The 27,860-nt window shown below is 34.9% G+C and overlaps 3 protein-coding genes across 4 annotated transcripts in view; 2 read left to right on the top strand and 1 right to left on the bottom strand.

Annotated features, from left to right (window-relative positions):
- The first annotated feature begins 5,745 nt into the window (after positions 1-5,745).
- The window catches only part of LOC123308102, a 131,906-nt gene continuing 109,791 nt past the window's right edge, over positions 5,746-27,860 (top strand). The window contains exons 1-3 of one of the 2 annotated variants that reach the window (XM_044890646.1): positions 5,746-5,879; positions 7,478-7,555; positions 11,492-11,522. The gene's annotated coding sequence lies outside the window, so the exon portion shown is untranslated. Of the gene's footprint in view, positions 6,090-7,477; positions 7,556-11,491; positions 11,523-27,860 lie in introns of both variants that reach the window. The other variant, XM_044890645.1, reaches the window with a different exon arrangement.
- Positions 7,758-9,368, top strand: LOC123306322. Its single transcript, XM_044888285.1, has 5 exons — positions 7,758-8,106; positions 8,162-8,560; positions 8,724-8,774; positions 8,994-9,056; positions 9,110-9,368. The coding sequence occupies exons 1-5, from the start codon at positions 7,963-7,965 to the stop codon at positions 9,365-9,367; spliced, it is 915 nt and encodes a 304-aa protein (XP_044744220.1). The 5' UTR covers positions 7,758-7,962; the 3' UTR covers position 9,368.
- Positions 10,141-10,906, bottom strand: LOC123306321. The gene is made up of 2 exons (XM_044888284.1): positions 10,428-10,906; positions 10,141-10,255 (listed from the first exon to the last, which is right to left on the bottom strand). The coding sequence occupies exons 1-2, from the start codon at positions 10,625-10,627 to the stop codon at positions 10,141-10,143; spliced, it is 315 nt and encodes a 104-aa protein (XP_044744219.1). The 5' UTR covers positions 10,628-10,906.

The following is a 27,860-nucleotide window of genomic DNA, read 5'->3' as shown; positions in this document are numbered from 1 at the left end:
GATAACTTCACACTAACCAAAATATGAGTCATCACCCACATTCACGGGCATTCAATTGTATAATCACCTGCCCAAACATTTCAAGGAAATGAATCATAAACAATTCAAGGGTAAGGTGTAATCAATGCTCATCGACAAATGTTCGGGAATTCTTCTCAGATTCCATTATATAGGTTTCAGTTTATCTTTTGTTGTCGTTATTAATGGTTCATTTTGTAATCACATCATTATATTGTAATGGTAGTGTTGTATTATAATATTGTAATTTTTGTTTTATGTGGACGGTTCCTATACATGTATATTGTTGTATTCCTTTCGGAACGAACTTAGTTTAAAAAAAAAAACTAACAGAAAGCAGGGTCGCTGTCACCAGGGCAGCTTTATTGAGGTAAAGCTCCGTAAAACCTTTAGTTATGAACACTATTAGATTGATAGATTGTCACTTTACGAAGGATAGCGCACTGTTATTTTGAATGAATTTATTTGGAAGGCACAATATGCAAAAATAGATGAATAGATACGAAAATCAATTTGAACTATGCGATATGAATGAAGAATCAATCTGAACGGTACGATCAGAACTGAACTGAGAGCGTCATGCTGCTACTTATATATTGTTTTGGAAAATGCTGACTTGAGCAAGAATATGTTAACAATGGGGCCCTTGTATACAGGGTGGCAACAATATATTCTGGTAGTAAATTCATAGGTTGCAGTCTTTATAGATCTTCCTTTCAAATATCAATGTTGATTTTTTTCAATATATGTTGTTTTTTATAAAGTAGTCCATTATTTGCCTACAGTAAGCCATTTCTATTATTTTTGAGAAACTCGGTAAAATGCTGATATAGGTCTATAATTGTTATAGTCCTTTACATCACCCTTTTTAGAGACAGGTTTGACAATTGCTTTCTTGAGAGTGTCTGGAAAGATGCCATATTTAAAAGAGTTGTTGATAATGCATGTTAAAGGTACAATTATTTCTTCTGCTGTTTGTTTAATGATATAATTCGATACTTCATCATAACCATATGTATATTTGTTCTCTAATACTTTTATTATTTCTTTTGTTTCTGCATTGCTGATCTTTTTTAGGCGAAGCGCGGACTTATTCTGTTCCTCTAGATATTTTGTCAACACTATCTGTTCCAGCAATATTTCTGTTTTTGTTATTCCAGCTCTTGTGAAAAAGTTGTTTATCTCATTTGCAGTTTTTTGAGGATCATCAGTTATTATTATCTCTTTCCTATTGGAATTTTTCAAACCATTTATTAATGACCATACTGTTTTATTTCTGTTGTCTGATTTTTCCATCAAAGCTTCGTAATTTTTAGATTTTTGTCTAGCTAATATTTGGTCATATTGTATTTTTGTTTGTTTATATCTTTCTTTGAAAGTTTCATCATGAGTACTCAGGACTAGCAATATGTCTAATTTATTTTTAATTTCTTCAATATTTGGATCTGTGATATGTCATTTCTTCTTCCTATTTGTAATTTTTTTCTTCTTCGGAAAAACTCTGTTTGCATTTCATGGCGCCAACATCACACTTTTTTTATTGTTTTCTATGGTTCTGTGAGTGAACAAAACAAATAATTCTCTATATAGATTGTAGTCGACTTACGTTGAATGAACGATCTAATTAAAACGATGTAATTAAAAACACTTTTCCGCAATTTGGGGGTGCTGCTCAGAAAACCTGTTTTCCATATCTCTCAAACGGTGCCTTGACAAATGAAAAAAAAAGTGGACAAATATTAACCTACAATGGACAAACGACCCTGAAATTTTGATTCAAAAATTTTCATTTAGGGTTTCCAACTTCACACATTCCAAAATGTTCAAAGATGGATTTCCATGGTTCTGGGGGTGAATAAATGAAAAAATTGGGTGGACAAAAATGGGCTCGCGTTGGACAAACCATCTATAAATCTATACCTTCAATAATAAATTATTGTAATTTGGCTGTGCTGCTCAGAAAAATGCACCGAAACAACTTCTTTTTCCAAATTTTCGAACGGTGCCTGCATAAATGAAAAGAAAGTGGACAAACATGGATCTGCGATGGACAAACGATGCTGAAATTTTGGTTCAAAAATTTTCATTTGGGATGCCAACTTCACATTTTCTAAAATTTTCAAAGATGTATTTCTATGGTTCCGTGGGTGGACAAACTGAAAAATTGGGTGGACAAAAGTAGACTTACGCTGGACAAACGATTTGTACCATGAAAAATGAGTTTTTGCGATTTGCGGGTGCTGCTCAGAAAATGCACCGAAAACACCTGTTTTTCATATCTCTCAAACGGTGCCTTGACAAATGAAAAAAAAAGTGGACAAATATTAACCTACAATGGACAAACGACCCTGAAATTTTGCTTCCAAAATTTTCATTTGGGATTTCCAACTTCACACTTTCCAAAATGTTCAAAGATGGATTTCCATGGTTCTGGGGGTGAACAAATGGAAAAATTGGGTATACAAAAGTGGACTCACGTTGGACAAATCATCTATAAGTCTATACCATCAAAAAAACATTTTTGTAATTTGGCTGTGCTGCTCAGAAAATGCACCGAAACAACTTCTTTTTCCATATTTTCGAACGGTGCCTGCATAAATGAAAAAAAAGTGGACAAACATGGATCTGCGATGGACAAACGATGCTGAAAGGACCGCGCACACTTACTTAGGAGAAGCGGGTCCAGTGAATTTTCCCCATTTTTACACATTATATTTATATCAACCTTAAAAACAATATATCAGATTTTCACGAAGGTCTTACATCCGGTTTGTTCTATAGGGCGTTCCAAAATTGCAGCTACGGAAAAATGAATCTTTAAATTTTTATGATAATTCTTCTAATTCTCAGAATTTCATCATGATGCCTTGGGTTCTGAATAACAAGCCGCCCACCACGTTAAGTTTCGTTATACAGGCTGTTCCATGAAGCTGTATAAGTAACTGAATGTAACTTTGTTAGTTTGTTAGTTAACTTTGGGACCACCCTGAGTTTTTCAAAATATGATACCATGATGTATGTCCACCTCTGTAGTAAGTTTCATTAATGTACAAAGAACAGTTGCAAAATTATTCAGGTTTAAATACGAATTTCATACAATTTTTCTCTAAAACTTATCTGTAGTTGAGATTACTGTCAATTATTTCATTTTTTATGAATTCTGTAGGCTACTTGAACGGTTGGTTAGCTTTCCTTCTGTTAAGTAGTTTTAAGTTAGTTTTTTTTAATCGTTGCGCCCATTATTGGTATGAAGTTATAGAAAGTTGATGTGAAAAGACAGCAACGAATGCGCGAAATAGATATGCATGTTTCCTATGTGACCATGAGTTTCCATTAAATAACCTCAGACGAATAGATAGAGAAGATGATGTCGATAAAAGAAATCTAGCTGTTTTGAAGCGTGAAGTATTAGAATTAGGTACCGGTAGTTGAAGTAACCCAATTAACGAGATTGTGCATTTAATTGTTTGAAAGAGATAACTGAAGAAATCAACGACATAAATCATGATTCTACAGTACCAGTTAAATTAAATACTTTGCGTCAAACTCCAAGTCATTTGCAATGAAGACGGTGGTGATCTTTGCAGGTTAACACTGAAGTGCAGAGTGAAAATTTTCATAGCACATGACATATATATTTGTGAGAATGCTAGAATTTGCAGACACCACACGAATGGGGATCTTTTTATACCTCGTCCTCTCCTTGTTGGTTTATTCGATACACCAAGAAAAACATTAGAATGAACGGAATTCAAATCTCTACATTTCTACAAAAAATGCGCGAATGCCATGGAGAAGCTCTTAAATGGAGGTATCAGGACGAGAAGGATTTTACTGATGAGGAATTCAAAGCCCTTTGTCCAATTGCAAAAGACGAATTTCTTGATTTGTTTATATAGTAGTGTTTGCCAGTTCCCGAAGATGAAACTAAATCAGAAGGCACATTTCTAAGGAAGATCTTCTCACTTTTCTATGCAAAATGAAACAAGGATGACTTATGTAAATTGTTGATTATAATTATTTCAAGTAATGAACTAAAACCTGAATGATTTGGCAACAATATTTTAATTATATATAAACCGAGTGAAATTTTTCACAAAGGTCGACATACTTTTATGGTATAATATTTAAAAAAATATACATCCTTAGAGTGCTCAAAGATACAACAACCTGGAATGATAATACTGTTTTTCTATATGAACAGATTTTAAGATAGCGAAATGAGGAGATTAATGACACCGAATTATGTCCATCCTGTACATTCCTGAATAGAAACACCTTTCGACCGACAATAATACCTATCATAATAATTATACTGAATGAAAACCTATATTCCTTGACATAAATCTCAACTACAGATAAGTTTTAAAGAAAAATTGTATGGAATCCGAATTAAAACCTGAATAATTTTGCAACTGTTCTTTGTACATTAATGAAACTTCCTACAGAGGTGGACATACATCATGGTATCATATTTCGAAAAACTCAGAGTGGTCCCAAAATCACTAACAAAGTTACATTCAGTTACTTATACAGCTTCATGGAACAGCCTGTATAACGAAACTTAACGTAGTGGGCGGTGTTTGGATATCTGTAATATCTTGTTATTCAGAACCCAATGATGAAATTCTGAAAATTAGAACAATTATTATCATCAAAATTTAAAGATTCATTTTTCCGTAGCTGTAATTTTGGACCGCCCTATAGAACAAACCGGATGTGAGACCTTCGTGAAAATTTGATATATTGTTCTCAAGGTTGATATAAATATAATATGTAGAAATGGAGAAAATTCACTGGACCCGCTTTTCCTAAGTAAGTGTGCGGGGTCCTTTTGGTTCAAAAATTTTCATTTGGGATGCCCACTTCACACTTTCTAAAATTTTCAAAAATTGATTTCGTTTACTACGGAAAGTGGTGCTTGAATTCGATTGTGTAGCGAAGAGACAGAATCCGCCGATTTTGTTTGGAAAGTCATTGTTTATTGAACACAGAAAATGTTGGTTTAATGTAATCTTCAAAATTATATACATTCGCAATTAGGAGTAGAACATATCAAGACAATAAAAGGTAGCAATTTCAGATTTATCACTTATGAGAGTAGATTTTGTCTCCAATACTCAGCTGAGATGCTGAGAACTGTTATAGACCATATATTATGTTATGCCAACAAAATTCTTCAAGAATATCCACTTCTGAACCATGTAGTTTTATTGGTTGGATATTCTTATTCAGAAAAGTCCACTCCTAACGAGGGATGACAATTTCTATTTCGTTTATAATGAATCCATCATCTTTTTTCATATCTTCTTCGCAAGTGCTCTTGATACGCAAATTGATTCCAAGTCGATTCTTGAAGTAAGGTTTTTTCAAATTTTCTCTCAAAAATGCACTCAGAAATTTTACAACTTGAGTTCCTAAAATAGGGTAGTTTATGATTTTTCCCATAGGAGCGCTGGCGATCACGGGATGACGAAATTTTTGATTCAAACTAGTTGAAGTTGCCTGAGGGAACTGTCTTCCTGGTGACAGATGATTAAAATAATATTATTATTTTCGATTTTTGATGAGAGAGCAACATATATGAGAATGGTGAAATGTTGAAGCGTGCGCTAGTGTAAGAGTGTTTTGGCATCGGATATGGAGAGGAGATGTACAAAAATCTATGGTCTCAAAGCAGCGATCGTTCTCTCTATGGTTCTCTCTACTCTCCATAACCTTAAAAATGACAGATAACCTAACCTTACTCTTTTGTGACAGATGTAGATATACCATAATAATCATTGATTAATTAATCTGCAACTCAGATAAACAGCACAGCTGCAGCTTGCAGGTTAATCTTTGCTAGATGGCAGTTATATGTAAATAGAAAGTTGTGAAAAGAGAAAAAAGTTTTGAAAATATAGTAACACACGTCCTTGAAGACAGCTGTGATATGGTAGTGTTTTGTGTCGTTGATTTGTGGTGCACGTGGTTCTGGAAACTTCCGATATGAAGTTAAACTTTTGAGAAGTTGGAAATGAGACGTGAAACCTAACCATCAAACATTAATTCCACACACAGTTTCTGATGTGAGTTTTTGTACCATGTCTTTGTTGAATCTGTTATCTGTTCTAGGTACAATTTATGCAATATTTCTCCAAATTCTCTGTAGCTATAGTTTATAGTTCTCAATCGAGTTCTCCGTGTTTTGTGCCCATACGTTGTTTATTAAGAACTCTCGCTTCCTTCCTTTAATCCTTATTCATATTTGAAGTTCATAGGTATTTTACTTGAATCTACTTTTAACAGATTTACCACAATCATAGAACTAATAACTTCCTAGTATAACTATAACTAGTATATCTATGACCACAATAAAAATTATGGATTCAATTATTCTTACATCTTGCAATGTTAGAATAGTCTACCTCATCATATGTTAACAATTCTGTAATGCTTTTCAGATTCTGAATGGAAAATTTTGTCTGGGCATTTCAGTTTAGTTTGTTATTATTTATTACTAACCATCAGAATCACAATTGTGGCAAACATCAATTTCAATTAGACAGTTTCCAAGCGAAGAAACCAAGCCTTCAACAAAAGAACTGTATGCTCCTCTACACAACATAGAACATGAATCTTGCCATTTGCTGCAAAATATTTATTGGCCAATTTTTTTTTGCTGCTTGTCTAAAGAATGAGGAAGTGCCTATTTTTTCAATAAACCGGGGACAATGTATTTGAATAGTTAATAGGGAAAATGCAACATCTCCTTTCTTATGGGTTTATCTTATTCATTAGTTATTTTAACAAGGTGGTAGATCCACAATTATAAAAATTCTACTTGGAATTTTTTTATTCAATATCACTTTGGGTCCCAGAAACTTCTTTGCGGTCTATCAACAGCAAAACACAATAATCATTTAGCGTATCCCGTCCACTCTTGAATGAAAGCCTCTCTTAACACTATTCATCTGCTTGTATTTTCTGCCATTTCGATTCAACTTCCAGCCAGTCCTTTTAGATTGTCTGTTCCCAGTCTTGGAGGTCACCCTCTACTGTCTTTGTCTCCAATCCGCAAGTCTCTTTGTCCTCTGTCTATCAAACATTTTAGCAACATGATCTGCTTTTATGTCTTATTGTGTGATTTGGAAGTATCTCAGCACTGTACGTGACCACAGGGAAGACACTACAGTGAAACCTTAAATTGATTTGGAGTTAGAAGCTTGGTAGTTTGTTCTGTTGTTTTATAACGACTTAATTCTCAACTACTTTTTAGGCTACCAATAATTCCTCATATAATTTCAATAATTTATAATATTCTGCTCCTTTCAAGGAATATTACATTCATATTTTGAGCCCAGATAACAAGTTGATAACTTCTCATTAGATTATAATAATTATTATATTACATTCCATTATATATCTAGGTACATCTTCAGCTCTGAAGTCACCTTTATAATTTGAATGCTTTCAGGAGACATTAAGATCAGGAAGACATTGTTATTTACACTGGAAGGAGAATTTTGAAAGTGCTGCCTCAGTAAAAGAAGAAGTGAGTATATTGATTATCTGTTTATATCAGTTGAAGAGCAGTTTGAATGTTGAAACACTAACAGTCGGTTTCATAATCAAACCTAAAGTTTCTTTAATTTTAAAGCTTCCTTTAACCCTACTAACGGCCGGTTTCATAATAAACCACTAAAGTGCTCTTTAGTTGAAGTACTCTTTAAGCTAAAGTCTACTTTAAAAAACTAGTCAATTTCATAATGAAACTTAAAGGGACTTTACTTAAAGCTGTCTTTAGGCAAAATGTCGTATGTTGGCATTACTGAATGTGATTCATTTGACCTAAAATTGAGAGTAGCGCCATATTTAACCTCTATTTTCCTTCCGACATTGTTTGTGTTTACGTTAAAAGTGTCTCAGTTATAACTATTCTCCTATTTTGAAAAATTGAAGATGATGGAAATAAATCAAAATGGTAAAAGAGTTCGCTCTTCAAATTTTTCTAAAGAAGAGGAACTCTTGCTGGCAAATGAAGTACTCAAGTACAAAAATATAATCGAATGCAAGACAACAAATAAAACTTCGAACGTTGAAAAAGTAAGAATTAAATATCCTATATAAAATCGAATTTGAGCAATGATTTTTCTTTCAGGAAGAAGCATGGAAGAAAGTCGAAGATGGCTTCAATGCTAAAAATTTCCACTACAGAAGTTTACAGCAGTTGAAGGCCAAATTCGACAATTTGAAAACAAAGGCCCGAAAAGAGGTGGCTCAACAAAAAAGCTATTTATATGGGACTGGTGGAGGCCCTTCCGTTAAAGTGTTAGACCCTATAACGGAAATAATATTAGATATAATAAATTTCAAAACTGTTGTGGGCTTTCCAGCCCTAACAGACAGTGACGCAGCAATATGCGATCCAATATGGGTAAAGCATCCCTTAATAATGACATTACTTATTTGTAATGCCATTACTTGCTTTGTTCGCAGAATTTCAGATCATCATAACTTTCAAAATCTTATACAAATGTTTTTATTTTCATTACTTGTATAGGTACATATGTTATGGACAGGATTAAATTTGACCACAAATTCTTCATCAATGAGTCCAACTCAATCGTTTGAGGCCATTTTTGATCAATATGGAAGAATCCGTTGGGCATTAGAGTGGCACTCAGTTCAAAATTTTAATTTCTATATAATTTACATTTCAGATACCAATTTCAGACAAGGAGGAGAATCAATTGCTGGATTCAAAAGACATAGTAATTTGTGCATAACTTCAATAATTCCTTCTTTATATATTCACATGTTATTTCAGAACCATACAGAGGAAATCAAAATTCTAAGCGATGTATGCATTAAGCAAGCTTCCTCACATGTAAGGATAACATGGGCCTGAAAATATATATCACCACGTCTATGAGGGATAATGAGTTGTAAGTATGTAATATTGAAGTAACAAATATGCATGATATTTTCAGGATGAACAAATAACAGAAAACGCAAGTAATGCCACCTATAAATCCCCTTCTCCCGATATAGTGGTAAGCTGAATATTCTTGATTTTATGCATACCTAACAAATTTTTTTCCACAAGTTGAATGAGCCAGAAGGAAGAAACTGGACTTCCTATACACCGAAAAATTTGAGAGGGAAAACCTGTTCAAAATTAAAGAAAGGTAAGATTAACCCTAACAGGAATGAGGAGAGTGCTCGGGAAAAATATTACAAGAAAAAGTTGGAACTTCTCATCGAGGCAGAGGAAAGGGCAAAAGAAGAACATCGGCGCAAGTTAATTGCGTTAGATTTGGATATTGAAATAAAAAAAAAAGAATTAAATAAAGCTAATCTTTGAACAGTTTATTTTTATTCAACATTTATTATTTATTTTAATATTATAATCTAGCAAAATGCTGTGAAATGAGTAAATTTCTCACATATTCCCCATTAACTGCATTTGCAAAAAGTTGTGGATTATCTTCCAACTCCTCTTCTTCAAAATTTTCAATAGTGAATATGTCATTCATATCGATGGCTATGTTGTGCAGCACTGCAGTTGCAACTATAATCAGTCGTATTGTATCTAATTGCAGCCTCATCCCAAATTTCAGAACTGGAAACCTACGTTTCCATACTCCATACTGTCTTTCCACAGTATTCCTGGTTCTAATGATCGATTCATTGTATAAATTTTCAGCAGGTGTTCTTGGTTGCTGCAGTTTTGTCATGAGGTATTTTTTCAATGCATATCCACTGTCACCAATTAAAATGTAGGAACCAAATGCATTGTTCTCAAAATTATATTTCAGCAATGAATTGTTGAAAATAGTTTGATCATGTACTGATCCAGGCCACCTACACACAATATTTCTAATTTTTAATTTGGCATCACTTACGGTTTGCACATTCAATGCAAAAAACGATTTTCTGCATCGAAAAATTTCTGCATCATTACCACCTGGTGAATCTATTCTGATGAGTGTGCAGTCGATAGCTCCAATCACTCGGGGGAAAGAAGCAATCTTATAAAAGTTTTCGGCTATTTCTTCCATTTCGGCTTCTGTTTCAGGCATTTTTATATATTTTTGGCTCCTGGAGGCTATTGCTCTGGATACCCTTTTTACAATTCTACTGGCAGATGCTTCTGAAACACCCATAAAGTCTGCTACGGTAATTAACATGACCAGTAGCATAAAATCGAAGCGTTAGCAGAAGTTGTTGTATTGGTGTAATACAGCCGCCCCTGGAAGAAATTACAGTTATTTTCCTAACTAGTGGGTAAAGTGATATTTTAGGCATACTTTTGGAAAATTATTTCCTCCAAAGCCCTTTTTTTTTCATTCATTCCAGTTTCTAACGTACCACTTTCCCGAACTATGCGAGGGTAAGTAACATATTCTTTATTTTGTACGTACCTATTTGTAGGCATCTTTATAGCATCCTCTATTTCTTGCAGTAAATGCAAAACAGTTTCTTTCTTCAAGCGAAATCTGTCGAAGAAATCGATATCATCATATTTTTGTAGATCTACTCGTTTGCGATAAACTTTTTTTCGTCTGATAGATCGAACCTCTTGATCAGATGAATCTGAACTAGTAGTCTCAAAATTTTCCATCTTTTTATTTAATTCTGGTATATTTTGAATATAGCTTTATTCAGATATGTGAAGAATTATCAATACGAAATGAAATAATTCAAATTTCAAATGAGCTGAAGCACAGATTATATCGAATCATAATATATTCTATGACTTAAAGTATACTTTAGCTGCTAAAGTGACGGAATCCGGTCTTTAAATTTAAAGCGGCTTTAGGAAGCTGAAATCTATTATGAAATCAAGATGTCGAGCTAAAGGAAGCTTTAGAGTTAAAGGGACTTTAAAATTGATTATGAAACCGGCCGTAAAACTGATAGTAAACAAAGCTTTGAACTTAAAGTGACTTTGAATTTGACTCGGAATTTGATTATAAAACTGGACGTTATATCCACCATGGGGAATTACATTCAATTTATCTTTATATAATTTATACAAAAATATTTAGTTGAAAGCTGCATTCTCATTATGGAGATTATAACTCCTCCATCTTGAATATTTTGTACACAATTTCTGGTGAAATGACTTATTTTGATGACTTTTACTTCGGTCAAAAGAACCTCACCCTGTATATTTTCTCATCAAAATACTACCCTGGGAAACTGAGTTGTTGAATATTTCTGAAAAGAAAATTTAACCACCTTTGAAATGAGGTGTCACTCCACCCCTGGTCCCAATTCAAATTTCTAGAGGATTTCTTGAGATTTGAGTGCCGCAAAAAATATTACTATTTTCACCAATTATTATACTCAGAAATATGATGGGTGGCTCCCTTTCATTGGGGCACCTTGAATATCATTCTACTGTATGTGTGTGTGATAAAAAAACCTGATACCTACATCGTAACAAGTAAATTTGTTGGCTTATGGATAATTTATTTTTCAGATAAGTCGTCGTCAAAATCGTTGCACATTTGGTGAGTTTTTTTATTTTTAGTTAAATTTAATATACAGGGTATCCTCTACAAGATGGGAAACATTTTAACACTTACTGGAGCAAAAATTCACGAACGACTCCGACCTAACTGGAGCCGGTTTGGCAACTAAATAACTTTTTGTCATTTTATCACTTTTATGTCATATCGGCACTCTGTGAAGCCGAAAATTTTATTTTTCATGTCGTCTAACTCGTGTTTTTGGTGTAGAAGGGTGGTCTATTTTGAGTACCACCGCAATAGTGCAAGGAAAAATGAAATTAATCTATCTGTTCAAAAATCTGGGTGTTGAGATTTTTGGCAATTACATACTTGAAAGTGGACTGTTACCAAATGATTGAGTTGAAGATGGTAAAATGAAATCTTTATTGTACATCAAACAATTCACATAATAAATAGATACTAGCATGAAGTAAAATTATATACAACATCTAAATAGAGTGAACCTATTTACAATTATTGAGAAGTTATTTAGAGAATTTGAGAGTAATGTTTCAACGAGAAATTCAGAACGTTGTATTTGCTTGAGAGAAAGAGCAGGTTAAGTGAATTTCATGTATCATGTAACAAGATCAATTATTATGTGTTGGATAAGAATTGAGATAGATATACGTCAAAACTTGTTTATTTATTTTGAGTTGCATACCAATTTAGCTTGATATTTATGAATTGATGCTAGTGTCATCATGCAAGCACAACGTTTACAGTGATAGAGTTTATGGTTGCACAAACTATCTCGCTATCAGAAAAACAGAAGGTGGCAGTGACAAATTGAGAAGTTGGAGATATGTAATGTAATGAGGCAGGTTTTATGAGATAGAAATGAGAGAGATAATTACCAACGCTTACAGGAATAGCAAATCTATTAGAAAAGCAGAAGGTTTTCTATGATAGTTCATGAATTGAGGTGAGTTGTGTTACAAATGCAATGTAGAGAAAAGAAGTATTGTAATCGTAGAAAGAATTAATGAAAAGTATTCATGGGTGAGATTAAACAAGAAGAGCAGTTCATAACATTAGAGAAAAGAAATAAGGCATCATAATTTTCAGGCAATAGAGTCATGCAAAAGTTTATAATAAATTATACTTATTGAGTTGAAATCAGGTTAGACCTCCTCGAACGTTATCACAAACCACTCTGTCCAAGAGAGTTAATTGAGTGTATTCCATTATTCAGAGTTCTGAGTGTAATGAGATGGATCTCGATCTGGTCTATGAGAAGCCTTCAAAGTGTCCAACTTGAGCGTAGAGGTACCTGAAACTTAAGAGGCCTAGAGGCCTGAGAAGTCTGATCGTAAGAGGTGTAAAGTTGATCTGAGTTGACATGTATACAGAATGAGAGTGAATACAACTATGTAAGCTTCTAATATAGTGGTGTGAAATGTGAACTAGGTGCTGAAATCAGAGAAATTAAAATGTGAGTGGTTTTTGAGGTGATGTGATTTTCAAGAGAATGGAATATCAATGCATTTTGTGGAGGTAGATGCAATTAGGTGCATCGAAAGATTTGGAGAAAATTGAGAAAATATACATGCAAATATGATAGAGAGATGTAGAGCAGAATATTTCAAATTTAATAGTGAGAAAAGGCATTGTGATGGAGTGAATGTTGAGAGGAAAGTTATGTAAATGATACTCTAACGAGCCACATGCAAAAAATGATTACATTTTTTGTTGTATGAAAAAAGTACTGTACCTTCTGAGATGTTAATCCAATAATAATTATGAATTAATATTATTATAATTTGAGTTGAATAAATGTATTAATGAATAAATAAACAATAAGGAACAAAGGTCTATATTTTCAATCCCATAAAAACTCTCCACTTCTTTGTGTGTAACCGGTTTCGTCATGAAACGACATCATCAGACACAACACTGAAAAAAATGTATTAATGTAGAATGAGACTGCACTAAAACCACGACGATTACACCAAGTTTACAAATCACTTGAGCGATCGAAGAATCTAGAATGGAATGAAATGAATTGAGCAGATTCAACAGGTTTTTCCGGTTTTTTTGAACAGCTGATTGACAGCGATTTAAAGGCTACGTTCACAGAAGCATGCAACGATCAACCCAGTCACCGAGTTGATAGAGTTGTGCACCAAGCTGATAGAGTTGGGTTCAAAATTACTCCAATTTTTAACACAAAAATATTTATTTTCTCGAATACAAAAAAAAACAAAAAGAAACTAAAATGATTGATGAAAAAGCTGAAAACAGCTTTTTTGCTTGCCCAGGCAAAGCGGTACTTGGCAAGTGCTCAGCTGCATGTAGTCTCACTTTCAGGTATAAAAGGTTTCGATTTCTTTCTCTTGATCTGAACTTGATTACTGGATGCCTTTCGTTTAGAAGACACTAAAGTTGAGGCAACCAAGCCATTTATAATTTCCCTTCTGAAGTTTTTGGCGGTCATCTTCGGCTCGTTTGTTTCCATTTTTTATGAATACAGTAAGAATTTATTACACATGCGTCGAGAAAGTAAAAAAAGATACGGTGTAACCATTTATTACTTAGGCTATCTATTCTTTAACTGGCTAGGAGTTGAGCAAACTTGTCAACTCCATTCATGTTGGCATTATAATCAGTAAGTGCTTTCGAACAGGGAATTTTTAGGATAGTTCCATTTCTTTCCCTTCGATTCACTTCTGTGCACCATTCTGGATCATGATAATTGGACAAAATGTGTACACATCTTCTGACTTTCCATTTGAAAGCTGACAACTTGGTGTCACTAGTATGCCAATCAAAATAACCTCGCTTCAATTCTTTATCTGATTTGAAACATGGTAAAAATTTCCGATTTACATTTACAGTTCCAACAGGATATATACCCTTTTTTTTCAAATCTTGCATCAGCTGAACACTATTGAAAAAATTGTCAAAATAAAGTTTGTGATTTTTCTTTTCATAAGCTCTGTCACCACTCTGGAACCAAGACTTGCCTCTTTCTTGGCATTTTCGTCAGTTTTCCCTGTATATATCTCGAATTTCAAGCAGTAACCTGACTTGTCACATAGCATCCATACTTTGTAACCCTGCTTTATGGGTTTTCTAGGCAACGCTTCTACCCTTGAATTTTATCATCGATTCATCCAGAGCAAAAATTTCACTGGGCATCATATTCTGCATATTTCTTCCTCAAGATGTGTCAGTAAAGGCCGCACTTTATAAAGCTGTTCAAACTGGGGAGTATTGCGAACGGGCATAACTGAATTATCGTTGATGTGGAAGTGGTTTAGTAACCATCCGAATCTTTTTAACGTCATGAGTGAACTTATATAGCCATCATGAAGGTCCGGTGTACTACACCAATAATCTTTATAACTTGGCAAACGTTTGATGCCCATAAGCAGATTGATTCCTAAGAACACATTAATTTCCCTTTTTGTTGTTCTTGTGTATACTTTTTCTGTACGCATTTGTATCTGCTCCGCATACAAATTTGTCTGAAAAACTAGATGATCCACAAAGTCATCATCAAAAAATAAACGAAACAGAGAAAAAGGCCCCTGATATGAATTTATAACAAATTCTGGAACTCCGCTTACTTCTGTGGAAGGTGGAGGTGAACCAAGTCTTTCAGACATATACATACTTAATTTTTTAATTTAAAATGCCACAAAAACTCAACTATTCGAACAAATGTGATGTAACATATTACATAAATATCTCTTTTCTAATGAAAATAATAAATTATGCGCATATTCTTCATCGAATGGAACCTTGATTTCCAAATAAGAATTATCACTTGAAAAAAAAACTATAAAATGGCAAATTTTTTAGTTGAGGATGGCCATTCCCAGCTGTACCTGAGCAAAATATTTATGCCTCTTTTTCAAAACATACACACCAAGAATATATTTGCAGCATTGCACCACATCAGAAGTTTTCTTTGCCAAAATATAAGAAATTAAAAAAATTGCTGTTTGCAAAATTTCAATTATAACTGAGAAAATGAATAATATTTTGTTACCCTTATATGGACATTTTGTCTCTAAGAGACCATAAGGTTCATCATTTTTGAATATAATTCCATCAGCAGAATATGCCAGCCAATGTTTGCTTCTGCATATTATCAGGCCCATCTTCAGTACTGACAACCCCGTTGTTTTCTCGAAAATATCTCGAGCCAATGGTTCATATTTTATACCACGTCTGGTATAAACATTCGATAATTGCTTGGGATAGAAATATGTTCTACATTTCTCTTCCCAATCATTTTTCGAATAGGTATACAGATCATAGCATCGAGAACCAGTGACTTGAAATTTTCTTTCTTGCTCCCAGAGAGCCTTATTCGATTCAGTTTTCATACATACATTTAAAGAATCGAACGTAGCCAATTCATTGTATGTGATAATACACCGAGGGCATTTGAGATTCTTCAGAAAATCAGAATTTTCTGCATTTCTAATAACCACTTCACATATTTCTGTGCTGAACAGCTTAGTGGGTGCCTCATTCAAATTCTTCATTCTGAAAATAAATAATTACAGTTTCAAAGGTTCAAATGAGATTATACTTATAAGATGCTGCTGGATGAAGGCATCTTATTTATAACAAATTTCCTTATATCTTCTCCATCCTGTGATGATAGTTGATGCACAGGGGTCGCTTTGTCTTTTAAGCAATTCGTTTCCAAAAGTGGAAGAGCTTGACATTTGTATTTCGTCTCATTTTTTTTCTTTTTCCACCAGCATTTTAGGTCGGTGCTTGAAATTTTCTCAAATTTGAGGAGGTCAGTCCTGAAACAAAAAACTATAAATTATATTGTGTACATATGATTGTCAAATTGCAAGTCCCGATTCAGACGTCAAATACATTGAATTTATACAACCTGGTGCAATATAATAGAATTGCTGAGACATGTTTGCACCTCCCTCCTAAACAGGCCTTACAAAAACAGGTAAATGCTGATATTATGGCCGAACCTTCATCGATTATAATTTTCCCCTTAATTTCGTGAGGATCTGAGGAGAGGGCCGATGTTTTTGCAAACACCAAAAATTTCAATGACTCTTTTACTCTTTCCCAAATTTCCACACATCATAATATGCCCAGCGTTCGATACTGCTTCTCCTAAAATGTTTGGTCAATGAATATTTCATTCATAAATTTGCATATACTCACCTTCTAATAAATCTCTGCTGGTAGGAATGGATCCTAAACATCTAAAATACTCCTTGAGGATTAAGAATACATCATTTTCATTATCAGCCGTCATTCTTGCGTACAAAAATACCGGAACTACACAAATTTCCTTCTGTTTACACTTATTCGACCTACACAGTGACTCTATTAAACACTGTTAGATAGAGACACTGTAATTCGTCCTACTTGTGTAGATGTCACAAAACGAATGTTTATAGAGGACGCAACTTACCATTGAATCGCGAATTGGATACTGTGGTGCTGACGTCCGGAGTTAGGCTCTTGTCTGGAGTTCCGTTTTTGCCAAAGCTGGTCAAGGTCGAATATTTGTTGGCTTGGTTTTGGTATCGCTGAATTTCCGTCAATGGAATTTCTGCTTCTGTTTTATTTATTATTATATGTGGCTCTTCTGGTTCGAAGAAGTGGGCATCCATTAGTATGTTACAGCTAGTGTGACTATAGCAGAGATTCCAATCACCGTAGTTGTAGCAAGAGGGTGCGAAAATGTCCCAGAACGTAATCCAAGTTTCGTAGTCCCCGTTGAATATTGGAATACTGATCCTTGGTGGATTTATCGACAGTATTTTAGTTTGGGATGGAATAAACGATGGTGAAGTGGTGATTATATCTTCTATGATATCGTGGTATTGTGATTGGAATTCATCGTAGACTCCACTCTTCACGTACTTTGTGACTTCTTCGTGATTGACGCCTAATAGTACTTCGTGAAGTGTTTCTATGCCTCTCCATATTATTGATAGATTTTCCTGGAGGAAACTGTAGATTTTTTATTTTCTGCTTAGCTCGTTGCATTTCCGGATTGAATGAATTTAGTTTTATACGAAGCTGCAGGAGGCAATTACATCAATGTAATTTGCCATTTCCTGGTAGCATCTGGAAATCTGCCCCGGTAAATCTTTTTGGAGATATTCATGGTCGTCAGAAAATGCTTTATGTATTGCATCGTGTATCTCTTTGAATTTGTGAAAGAGATCTGCGGTCGTTTTGGATTTCTTCCTGCAGTATTCTTCGGTTTTTCTGGCAGAACCATCTTTTTCAAGAGATGATAGAATTCGTTTAAGTTCTTGACCATTTGTTATTTGTTCTTCTATTTCTCTCTCCATGGCGATAGTTGAAGTATTGGGCTTGTGGCTCTGGAAGATTTCTTCTCTGGCGCTCGTTTTCCTAGAAGACCCGTTTTGTTCAGCCATATAAATGCTTGATTAGTTTTATGACAGCTTGTGTTAGTTCAACCTTTTCCAACATAAATATATGCGTTGCAAAGATACCTTGTTCTAACATCTGTGAGCGCTAAGATTTTGATCCCATACTTCTCGGGTTTTGACGGTATGTACAGAATGGGCAAAATTGGTGATACCTGAAGTACAACTTTTTGAACCCAACGAGATAGAGGAAAATGTATGGCACACTACGGTCGCCTTTTCTTGAGAAACTAATGATGCAAACTGTATTCCTCTATCTTCTTTTGTTTTCGAGTTATAGGTCAAAATTAAAATTTCAACTTTGGTCATTATCTCCGTTTCTGCTTGTGCTAGGATGTTGAAATGAAAACATTACAATTTTTTGATAGCAATCCATTGGCGTACTATGATTTTTTTCAACAGGTATATTTGCTGAGCTATAACATACAGATGTGTTTCTTCTCATGAAAATAGATAGTTTAAAATGACTAATAAAGACTGAGGGCGATATATGGTATATTTCTGGAACGCTAAAAAATGGCGATTCTTTCTTAGTCATTTTGAACTACTGTTTTCATGAGAAAAAACACAACTTTATGTTATAGCTCAGAAAATAAAACTGTAGGAGAAAATCACAGTTCGCCACTGGATTGCTACCAAAAAATTGTCTGTAAAATGTTTTCATTTCAACATCCTAGCACAAACAGAAACGGAGATAATGGCCAAAGTTGAAATCGCCCAAATTTCAATTTTGGCTTATAACTCAAAAACAAAAGAAGATGGAAGAGTGCAGTTGATGGCATTGTTAGTTTCTGGAAAAAAGACGACATGAATGGCACATTCATTTCCCTCTATCTCGTTGGGTTAAAAAGTTGTAGTTTAGGTATCACCAATTTTGCCCACCCTGTACATCTTGAAACGACATCTTCCGCGGAATCTACCAACATTTCGTCCACACAAACATGTGGGACCTACTGTATATGACGATTTAGCGTTTGATGTGAATATATCGAAAAAACCGCTGATTGCTGCTGCAGAATCAAGCTTTTTACGCTTTTCTCTGTTTTCGTCGTCATCAAATCGAAGAGCTACTAGTAATATCGAAAAACGCTCGTCAGACATAACTACTCTGAAAATGTCTCTCCCTGTACCGTCTCTCGCTAGTATACTTCTTATGTCTTCATCATTCGATTTGAAAATAGTAGAATACAACAATAATCCAATAATACAACCAGAGAGTTATGTTCTATTTTATCGTTTAAAGCGACTCCTCATCTGGGATAGTTTTGATCTCATTTTGTCGGCCTCATTGAATTTGTTTCACGAATTCTAAATCATATCAACCTAGAAATGAAAAAGTGCATCATTAATTTATGCATTCTTTTGGTGCAAATTGTGGATAAAAGAGATTGAAAACCCCGAATCACTCATAAAAAATCTTTCCACAATTCCACAACATTCGATAAGAAAAAAGTGAAAATATAAGTCGCAAAGGACACTTTAACTGAGAGTTTTTTTTGAGAGATGGACCAAATCTTTGCCTCTGGACTGCCTTAATACTTCACCAAAATTGGAAGCAGTTAACCGATTCCTCCCACTTATCAACCACAACAGACTTCGTGCCTGATCTTTTGTTTTTTCAGCAACTTCTAATATTTTATCATCACTGATGACAACCGTACTCTCAATATAGGGTATTTCATTCATACTGCCTCGATAACCATCCGACTGCAACTGGTCTTCTATAGATACTACTAATGGTTCTTCTGATGCAGAATTTTTTTCCTTAGTAAGCCACAATAGACCACAGATATTACCAATCTTCTGTAGGTTGTCTTGGAAACTCTGAATTTGAGTAGGATAATGGATCAAACAACTCTTTGGTGGTTGTTTGGCAAGGATCTTCAACTTCTCTTGCTCGAGGATCCCACATACAATGAACATCTGTTTTTTAAATATCATAATGGCCATGTCTTAACACACAAGCCATGTGGTGGCACATAAATTGTCCTCTTTTGCGTGAGCACGAACAATAATCAATTTCGTAATTGAACTTGAAAAACACCTCTAAAAAAATATTTTAAAAACTTATTTATACATTTCAAAGCAGAATCCATATGATTACTTCAAAATCATAACTTTCATTCTTCTTGCTGGCCTTCACTTATGCCTTGATAATTCGTAATCCAGGATCAAAATCGCACGTTTTCAGATGACCAGATGAAATATGTACTGTTTTCGCCAAATTATTCATTAATAGCAGATAGTTTGATAATTCTCGAGGTCATGATTGATTGGTACTAAAAACACATATTTGTTCATTTCGTATTTAAATTTTTTTCCTTAGATAATTATAATTTTCATCTTATCACTTCACCTTCTACCTTTTATCACCCTTTTCTATTCACATTCTAGGTACATAAGAGCCTTCTTGGTCTATTTCCCATTACTTTTCTTAATGCGTTTTTGTATTTTGGGTCATCATCACTCTTGAAATATTCTGGCTGTATTACATCCATGATCCTTATCTATTACTCAGAAAAAAGACCACTTGAAAACCCTTCTGTCATATTTTACAAGCATCACAGTCAGGTTCATTCCGTTCTCTGTAGTACAGTGTGTACCATTAATACAAATTATTCTTGAAAAATTTTTCTTTTTTGTTTCCATCACATTATGTATAAACCGTAAACAAAAGTCATTAGGATCTAATAGTGAATGCACAATGGTTTACTTCCTATGTCTGAAAAACATTTATCGCATGTCTTAGATTGCAGTTTGACGTTATATACAATATGTAACCGGCAATGTTATAGAGTGAATTAATGTCACTGAAATTTAGTTATCATGTAATTGGAGTACTTACAGGGTAAGAAATTTTGGGACTTTCTTCAAAACAAATATTCTATATAGTATAGAATATACAAATATTCTATGTCATCCTAATAATAACTTGAACCTTTTGGGAATTTTAAGTATTGTGATACACAGATCAGTTTTAAATTATTTCAAACTTGCAAATAATTTGATATAAACAAACTTGACACATTTTCTGAGCAGTCTTGTGAAAATCTTTCAATTAGAACAAATTGATAACCACAAACTTCTATTGAGAATTCTTGAATCTGTATGATAGATTTGGTAGAAATAAGAATTCCAGTTTGTGAAGGCTTCCAAATTGTTTAGTGGCTATTTCAAAGTCAGTAATAATTTCCATGAATTCCATTAGGAATCTTCTATTTATCGATTGAATTTGCCTATGGCATTAAAAGGTTATCTTATCTATATCTAGTTTTATCAAGTTTTTCTATTGTTGTGTTGAAGAATTTTTTGGTTTGCTGTATTATCATCTCTTGGATATAATCTATGTTGGCAAGTTCGTGCATATGTTTAATTTTTTTGTACTTCGATTCAATTCAATTTGTTTATCTGAAGTCCTCCCACCTAATATCACACTAATATAACAAATAAGCCCTTGTGGAGTAATACATATTAAAAATTTGACTGTATTGTAGTGCTTATAATTTGAACAAGTCGCTTGGATGATAGGAAAGGGTTTGGCCTTTCAATGAGTAATTCAAGAAAATCTATAATAGTTGTTGTTTTTTCATGAAAAGCTTCCCTGGAGCAATAAGGAATGTTTATAGAAAAATTGTGATCAGGCCATTCAATAAATGATTTCAGTTAGAGGTAAAGTATGTCAATAACAATGGCGATGTACCTTGATGCAGTTGAGCGTGAGATCTTGAAGTAATATAAAAATTCTTTAAAATGAACATCCAACCTCAGTTTAATCAAGGAAAATAGTAACTGATTAAAGGAACTGAGAGCAGAGATACTAGTTACTGGAATGCATTCTTCCACAATTGGGTAAATAAGAGAATTTATTAAAATATTTTTTCGATTTTCTTCATTTTTTTTTATCTTCCATAAAACCATAGGGTGAATTTTCAATTTCCTTCCCATTTCTGCTAGTTTCTTCGCTGCAAAAACAAGCTGTCCAAATATTACATCCAGTTCATTCATCGTTAACTCTGTTTGTGTTGTGATGCTAGTGTTCTGCTATTGATCTAAAATCTTTTCCTGTTTCTCTATAATCCGGGTGAGTTTTTGCGTTCAAATTCTACATTTATAGACTTTTGGCAAGTTATTCTAATTTTGAGGTTAGATTTTGTTTTCATCGTAGAGGAAGGAAGTTTGTGAGTTTCTTTTCAAAATATACTGAATGAAATCTTGAAAAGCATGGAATCTCTTATATAAGTTTTCCTCTCAACTGCATATAACTGATTTTTGCCAATATTCAAGCTTAGTATGAGGATAATTGATCCATATATTGTCATCAACAACATTTTTTTTTCATTCCCAATTCCAGTATTCAGTTTATTCATCATCGATGTAATTTTCCTGAAATTATTCATGGATTATACTGAGTAAATCAGAATATATGATTCGATTATCATATATTTCGAATAAATCTTTACATAATTCCTTGTATTTCAAGTATCGTTCTTATAGCCTCATCGCCACTAGAGAATACACATTAATAATAATAATAGCAAAGAACAGCTAATAATTGATTCAGTTATCTGCAATCAAGCGTTCTCCAAGCGAAGGAATCTTTACGCTGCGTGCATAGACTACAAGAAAGCATTCGATTCCATACCTCACGAATGGTTCTCGACTATCTTGAAGATTTACAAGGTAGATCCCAATATTGTTAAGTTCCTGAAAAACGCCATGTCAACCTGGCGTACTAGTCTTCAAATGAAAGCAGCGGATGGCTTCATTACAACAGGACCTATTCCAATAAGACGCGGAATTTTCCAAGGAGATTCGCTGAGCCCTCTGTGGTTCTGCATGGCCCTGAATCCCTTGTCTCATAGATTGAATTCTACGGATTTGCCATCAAAAGCGGCAGTAGAACTATGATGAAACTAAATCATCTCCTTTACATGGACGATTTGAAACTCTTTGCAACTACGAAAAGGCAAATTCAACTAATGCTGAAAATGGTGGAAGGATTCTCGGAAAATATCAAAATGAAGTTTGGATTGGAAAAATGTCGACTGCTGAACATAACGAGAGGGAAAATAGATCGTACGTTCAAACTCAAGGATGGTGCAGAAATTCAAGTATTGAAGGAAGGAGACACATACATGTATCTAGGCATAAAACAGGCAATAAAAATCAATCAGAGCCAGATGAAGAAAGAATTAACGGAGGAGTTCACCCGAAGATTGAGAAGGATAATGAGAACTGGTCTTAACAGCAAGAATCTGACAAAAGCGATTAACACCTACGCTTGCTCGGCGCTGAACTATTCATTCGGTATCATCTCAATGTTGAGTTTCCTCAACATTGCTTTAGGACACGAATTTTCAATTCACAGTTCATAGAATTTCTTCATACTCTCATCTCTGAATGTTGGATAACGTATTTTCTTAATTCTGTTCTCTTATAAAATTTATTAAGATTGTGGAATTTTGATGCCATTTTTTTTGGCACATTCGTAAGCCATATTCTTCTGGAGTCAAACCATAAAATAAGAGCGCGCAGTGGTGAAAATATTCTGAAATTTTCCTTTTCGTTCTGCGGTAAATATTTTATTCACGATAGGATTCGGTTCTAATAGCTGATCATCCAGTGAGCTTGCTTTGTTTTGTTATAATACCATCTGAGGGTAGAGAATGGAACTCAACTTTCTTTAGGGGCACCTCTTATAGTCTTTCCGTTGGGTATCAATAATATTTTTCTCAGATATTTCTTCTGAGGCGCCCGCCATCCGCTACTTTGCAACAGTCTAGTTTTATTTCGCAGCAGCCACTCTTTCAAGAGCGCAATTTTTTTATTGTAATACTCCTCCTTTATTCTATTTTTCTCATCAAGAGACTCTTCATAATGCCTAAGCAGCCTAATCAATTTGTTCGACAGACTTGCAGTCTGTGAGCTGCTAGATTCAGTCGGTAAGCTGCTCGATGCTTTCGGTAATTCAACTTCTTCAGTGGGAAGTATGGTTTCCTCTATTACCACTGGAAGTTCATTCACATCCAAATTACTATTATTCCCCGTTTCTTCGAATATCAAATTCGAACTGGATTCAGCTACAGTTTGATCACTTTCAGCCATCAAATTTGTGATGGTTTCAAGCACCTCCCTTTCAAATTCACCACTTGGCCCAGGTTGATAGGCTCCTCCACAATTCCTAGTACTGTAGGACCTACTCTGGAACCATTTTGTCTTTGTCCTCGACCTAATATCATGCCAAGTCTGGAACACAAGATAGAAAAGATTTGTAACAAGATAAGGAAATATGAAAAGCAGGATAATCAAGTTTCTGATTTACATATGGATTTTCATCTTATCTCGGCCACTTCAATTCAATATTTAAAATCTTTATATTATTCTTAGATATGTCAATGGGTTACAGTGTAGCAAGCAAAATCTGCAACTCAAGGTCAGCGTCAATGTTGAACTGTGTTCTACAGACAAATGCTATTGGCATTTGCGATTCATAAATCAATGTAACATGAAAGTAACAACAAAACTGTTCATATATATATATATATCGGTTTCATAACGTCTTTCGTCGTTGTCCGATGCCTAATTTCCATGACCTTCTGTCATTCCACTGGTTTTCTGTCAGATTTCTTGCGCTCATCGCTTTCGAAACCCCTTCCATCCACGTCTTTCTTGGTCTTCCTCGTTTTCTTCGATTTGGTGGTACCCATTCCAGGATCTGCTTTGGTAGTCTGGTGTTATCCATCCTCTGCACGTGTCCATACCAAACAAGTTGTCTTCGTTCGATGTCTGTCATGAGAGATCCTTCTACTCCCATTCTTGCTCGAACATCTTCATTCCGTATTCGGTCTTTTCTTGATATTCCTAGTGACCTTCTGAACACATCCATTTCGGTAGCCTCCAGTTTCTTCCTATTGTTCTCTGTAATTTTCCACGTTTCTGGGCCATACAATAAGGAACTTTTTATCATCGTATCATAGATGTTATATTTTCGTTTTTTTCCTATTTCGCTGCTCCAGAAGACTCCATTCAAACAAGAGATGAGACCCCTGGCTTGGTTGATACGTTTTTTTATTTCTCGATCGTCCCTGCCTGTAATATCAAACTCCACACCCAAATATGTGTAGCTGGTGCAGGCAGCGATTTCTTCTGTATCGAGTTGGATGTTCGATAATTCACCTCCGATTGGTAAATATTTGGTTTTTTTGGTATTAAGTTCTAAACCCCACTCTTCATACTCTTCCTGCAATTTTCGGGTCATGTATTCCAGGTCTGCCTTGTCATTGGCAATGATTACTTGGTCGTCCGCAAACTGTAATGTGAACAGGCAGGTGTCTCCCAGGTATATTCCCATCCCTCTACATTTTCTTTTCCAAAGAGATAAAGCTTTGGCCACATAAATTTTAAAGAGTGTTGGAGATACGCAGCATCCTTGACGTAACCCTTTGTTGACCGAGAAACTTCGCGACAGTCGATTGCCTATTTTTATTCTGGATTCTGAGCCATTATACAGATTCTGAAGAGCTGTGATTAAGGTTTGATTGATATTCGACTGCTGTAATACTTTCCATAGTTGCTTAACCGGTACCGTGTCATAGGCTTTGTGAAGGTCTATAAACATAAGATGAGTTTCCTGGTTTGTGTTCATTCTTTTCTCTATCAATTGTTTCAAGCAGAAAACGTTATCAGTGCATGTTCTATCAGCTCTGAACCCAGATTGTTCCTCCTCCTCTTGATAGCTGTATTCGGATTCTATAAGATCTCGGAGAATCCTTCCATAGAGGCGACTCATTGTGCTCGTCACTGAAATGCCTCTATAATTACCACAGTTCAGTTTATCTCCCTTCTTATGTATTGAGGAAATATAGGCTATTTTCCATTGTTCTGGTATTGGAGCACCATTTATGAACTTGTTCACACACCAGGTCAGGGCTTCGAAGAGTTTTCTTGTTCCATTTTTTATCAGTTCTGCTGGTATGCCTTCTGGACCTGTCGCCCTGCCATTTTTCAATTTAGTTACAGCCCTTTCGAGTGTGGCAACGTCGATGTTTATTTCCTCTCCTTTGACCGATATTTCTGACGGTGAGATCGTATTATATTGACTTCTATTCTCTGTCAGCAGTTGTTCGTAGTGGTTTATCCATTTTCCCGTCGGTATTATCTGTATACCTGCCTGATTTCTTCCACTGGATTTAACTCTCTTAATGAACTTCCATGTCTCGGAACACTTAGATCCTCCCAGGTATGTATTGATCTCCATACATTTCTTATCCCACATTTGTCTTTTCGCCGCTGAAATGGTTCGCCTTGTTAATCTTTTCATTTCCATATAAGATCCTCTATCTTCTTCGGTTTGTGTATTCAGCCACTTTTGGTACAGCTGTTTTTTTCTCCTTATCAACTCTTCTATTTCGTCATTCCACCAAAGTTTATTATTTTGCAATCTGTTCTTAATACCAAGGGATTCCTCCGCTGCTGATTGAATACTATTTATTATGTTCCGATACACTTCGCTTACAGACTTCTCAGTCAAGTCCTCCAGTTTCTGATCTAATCTCTGCTGGTATAGTGTTCGTATGCTGTCATGCATCAGGCCTTCAGTGTTATAATTTTTCGAGGTAATTTCTTCAGTCTCATCGGTTATTCGAGTTTTCCTAAGATTTACATGTTTATAAGGAAACAACATCTTGGCTCTAACGATGTAGTGGTCTGACCCACATGTAACACCTCTGTAAGCTCTAACATCCTTCACTTGCACTCTGGTATTCTGTAATGTTATTACATAGTCAATAATAGATCTTAAATTTCTCGTATGTTGTACCCAAGTGTAAGTGTGAATGTCTTTGTGTTTGAAGAATCCATTCTGTATTTTAAGTTGATGACTGTCGCATATGTCAATTAGTCTTTCACCATTATCGTTGAGTGTTGTCACCCCATATGGACCAACCACTTTGCTCTGCACTCTCCGTCCTACTCTACTGTTCAGATCTCCAAGCAGAATAACCTCTCTTGATTTTCCTATCTTAGATATTTCGTCGTTTATTCTCTCAAAGAATTCATCTTTAATATTCGAGGGCTCATCATTGGATACCGCATATACGCCTAAGATTGTCACTGGAGTCTGAAACAGGTTCATATTGACCCGGATGATATTTTCACTAACGGACTCAAAATCTGTTATTTTATGTTTGTGTTTTTTGTGAATCAATAGCGAAACGCCTCTTTTGGCTCTTTGATCTTTTGGAACTCCTCCGAATATGTGTACATAATTATCTAAAATTTCTGATCCTATCCCTTTTTTCTTTGTTTCCGTTAAAACAACAATATCCATCCTAAGACTATCGCATTCTCGGGAGATTTCCACCACCTTTTCTTTCATTCCTTGTACATTCCATGTTCCAAAATTCATTGTCCTTTTACGAAGCTGTTTTCGTTTACCAGTAAATCCATCCGAAATTCCGAGGCCGGTATTAGGCTTTTTAGTAATTTAAATTTTTCACAAGTGACAGGGAACTAACCTGACGCCAAAACCCCCAACCTGGAGGACCAGGTAATTTTTATTCAAGGTTGTCTTCCTTTAGATTGACTGTCTTACTGGACTTAAGAGATCAATCTTCCCTTTTCCTAGTTCATCCGCTGTTCAAAAAGCTTTTTGACCACCGTTGACCGTGTCTTCGCCTGTATCCTAGGCAGGAGCCCTAACAGGTTGCTATCATCCGGGCCAGATGAAACCTGTTTTTTTTTTACGAGGTTGTTTCTCCTCCCCCTCACCCTTTTTCAACCTGGCTTGGGACAGGCTTCGGCGACTTATTGCGTTGCTTACATTAATGTTTAAATCACTGTTTCACTTCACCTTTGATTTGCTTTTGCATCAGATGGTGGATGAAGTTTGAATATGGCATAAGCTGCGAACCTAATCGCGCGGCGTTCCATAATCGTACCG

This window comes from Coccinella septempunctata, chromosome 2 (genome assembly GCF_907165205.1).
Source record: "Coccinella septempunctata chromosome 2, icCocSept1.1, whole genome shotgun sequence".
Taxonomy (NCBI): Eukaryota; Metazoa; Arthropoda; class Insecta; order Coleoptera; family Coccinellidae; genus Coccinella; species Coccinella septempunctata.
This window is presented reverse-complemented; position numbering and strand designations above follow the sequence as displayed.